The sequence below is a fragment of the Cucumis melo genome, chromosome 2, assembly GCF_025177605.1.
Source record: "Cucumis melo cultivar AY chromosome 2, USDA_Cmelo_AY_1.0, whole genome shotgun sequence".
Lineage (NCBI taxonomy): Eukaryota > Viridiplantae > Streptophyta > Magnoliopsida > Cucurbitales > Cucurbitaceae > Cucumis > Cucumis melo.
In genome coordinates this window covers 14125280-14127310 of record NC_066858.1, presented here as the reverse complement: position 1 = coordinate 14127310, position 2031 = coordinate 14125280, and the positions used below count along the sequence as shown (strand labels likewise).

Below are 2031 nucleotides of genomic sequence, written 5' to 3'. Positions count from 1 at the left end.
ATTTTTAGAAGTTGATGGTCTAAAATGGAACATGATGCAAGGTATTTTAACTTTCATTCTTTGCTCTCAAAACTTACCTACCATGTCATCCACCCCACCGTAGTCCTTTCTCCCCATTGTTGCTTCATTTGCACAAATGGCCTTACTAATGCATAACAGGGATAAATGGATTTTTTTTTTACTTTTTTATGATGAGGAAGGAGAGAAACAAACATCTTTTTAATGATAAATGAATTTTTTTTTACTGTTACACTCATCTTACTATCTTTCACGCTATAGCGTAGTGAAAACATCCGATTTTGCATAAGTTCAGGAGGCTCGATCCCTTTCAACTTTATTTATTTTTTTTTTTTTTTTGTATAAAAAACTAAAATAATGTCAAATTCAGAAGTTAGTTCAATAGTAAAATTGTGTTCCATCTACCTTTAAACTCAAGTTTAAGCCCTACTAGTTACATTTTTTTCCAGATTATTTTTATAGTTTAGGAAGTCCACACCAATAAAATTCTTGGATCCACCACTAGATGCAAATGTAATCTTTTTTTCTCTTTTAACCAATTGGATATTTCTTTTGGTATGAGCTTCAGCCTCTTTTTGTAAAATTCAAACCTCAACTTCTTGTCTTAAACTTAGCAATGTCCAACGAACATATATTTAATGTCCAAACAATGCATCTATGATAACTCCAAAGTTAAGAGGTTGAAGCCCTCATCCCACTATTATCATATATTTATGTGTTGAAATAAATTAGTAAAATACAATATTTTGTTGTTTCAATAATTTATTTTGGGAGAGTATTTTCTTTGATTCTTCAAAATCATACATTTGTTTGGGTTTAAATTGATAAATTACAAACAGCTATCCCACCCCCAATCATGTTGAAGAAGAAGAACAAACTCACTGGAAATTAAGTCCAAGTCGTCTTCTTCACCAGCATTGACCGCACTTATCTTCTTCGACGCCAATCCAATTCAACTTTCTCCAACTGAATTTTCTCCTCATCATCTCTCTGCATCATCACATCCCAAATATTTCATTCTTAAATCAAAAGAAACGTTAATTCATCGATGTTCTTGTAGTAATCGTTTTTAGTACCTTCCATTATCTTCTGATTTCCTCTGCGTTCTCCACAATCTCTCATCCAATCTCCTCTTCGCTTCTCTCGCAATTCCATCCAGCTCATCTTCTCCTCCTGCCTCCATTAACAAACGTCTCTGCTGCAAAAAAAAATGTAAAAATCATATCAGTTTTCCATCATGAAATTTCAAATCCATTAACAGATCGATAACCGATTCACGAACCATAGACGGATTTGAAACGAGGAGCGCTTCGTGGTTACTTGTGTACAAACAGAGAACGGATCTCCTAGTTAAAACCTGAGCGTCGACTTGCGGTGAATCTGACCATATTTTGTTTTGATGACAACGTCTTCTTCGAGCACATTCTACACCAGGAAGCATTCCGGCCATTGGAGAAACTTACGGAACTTTGAAATTTGAAGTTTCGGCACAGATCTAGGGCTTTTTTTGTGGCGTTTGATTTTATTATATGGGGTATCTTTTAATAAAAGAATAATGGTTGATTTGTGAAGAATTTGGTGGTTCGATGATTGGAAGGAGAAGGAAGAAAATGCGAGGAAGGAGACAGGAGGGTTCCATGAAATTTACTACATTACGGGAAGGTTCCATGAAATTTACTACATTAGAGTAAGCTTAGTTAGCCCCACCGGAAAGAAGAAAATTGAACCCTCTTTGCATAAGTACCAAATTACGAGTATTCTACGTACGTCTCATCCATATATTTATATGACATTGTGTGATTTATAATTTTGTCTATTCAGACGACTTAAATAAGTGAATTTTGTAATAAATGTATCGATTTAAAACTTTAATTTTTGCAAGTATATCAATTTCGCATCCTATTATGGTTAGATTGAAAAACCTCATACAAAACTTTTTAAAATAACCAATCTTATACAAATCTTGGAGAAAAAAGTGAACAAGGGAAATGTTGGTCTAGTCAGTTCATATGC

At 33.9% G+C, this 2031-nt stretch overlaps 1 protein-coding gene across 2 annotated transcripts; it reads right to left on the bottom strand.

Annotated features, from left to right (window-relative positions):
• Positions 1 to 762: 762 nt before the first annotated feature.
• On the bottom strand, positions 763 to 1731 carry LOC103487385 (uncharacterized). Of its 2 annotated transcripts, none has more exons than XM_008445683.3 (3): positions 1301 to 1731; positions 1095 to 1213; positions 763 to 1008 (listed from the first exon to the last, which is right to left on the bottom strand). In XM_008445683.3, exons 1-3 carry the CDS (start codon positions 1466 to 1468, stop codon positions 927 to 929), a joined length of 369 nt encoding a protein of 122 aa, XP_008443905.1. In that variant the 5' UTR covers positions 1469 to 1731; the 3' UTR covers positions 763 to 926. The 2 variants fall into 2 exon arrangements, with proteins under 2 accessions (XP_008443905.1, XP_008443904.1); XM_008445682.3 differs by having other exon boundaries at positions 1095 to 1216; positions 1301 to 1719.
• Positions 1732 to 2031: the final 300 nt, after the last annotated feature.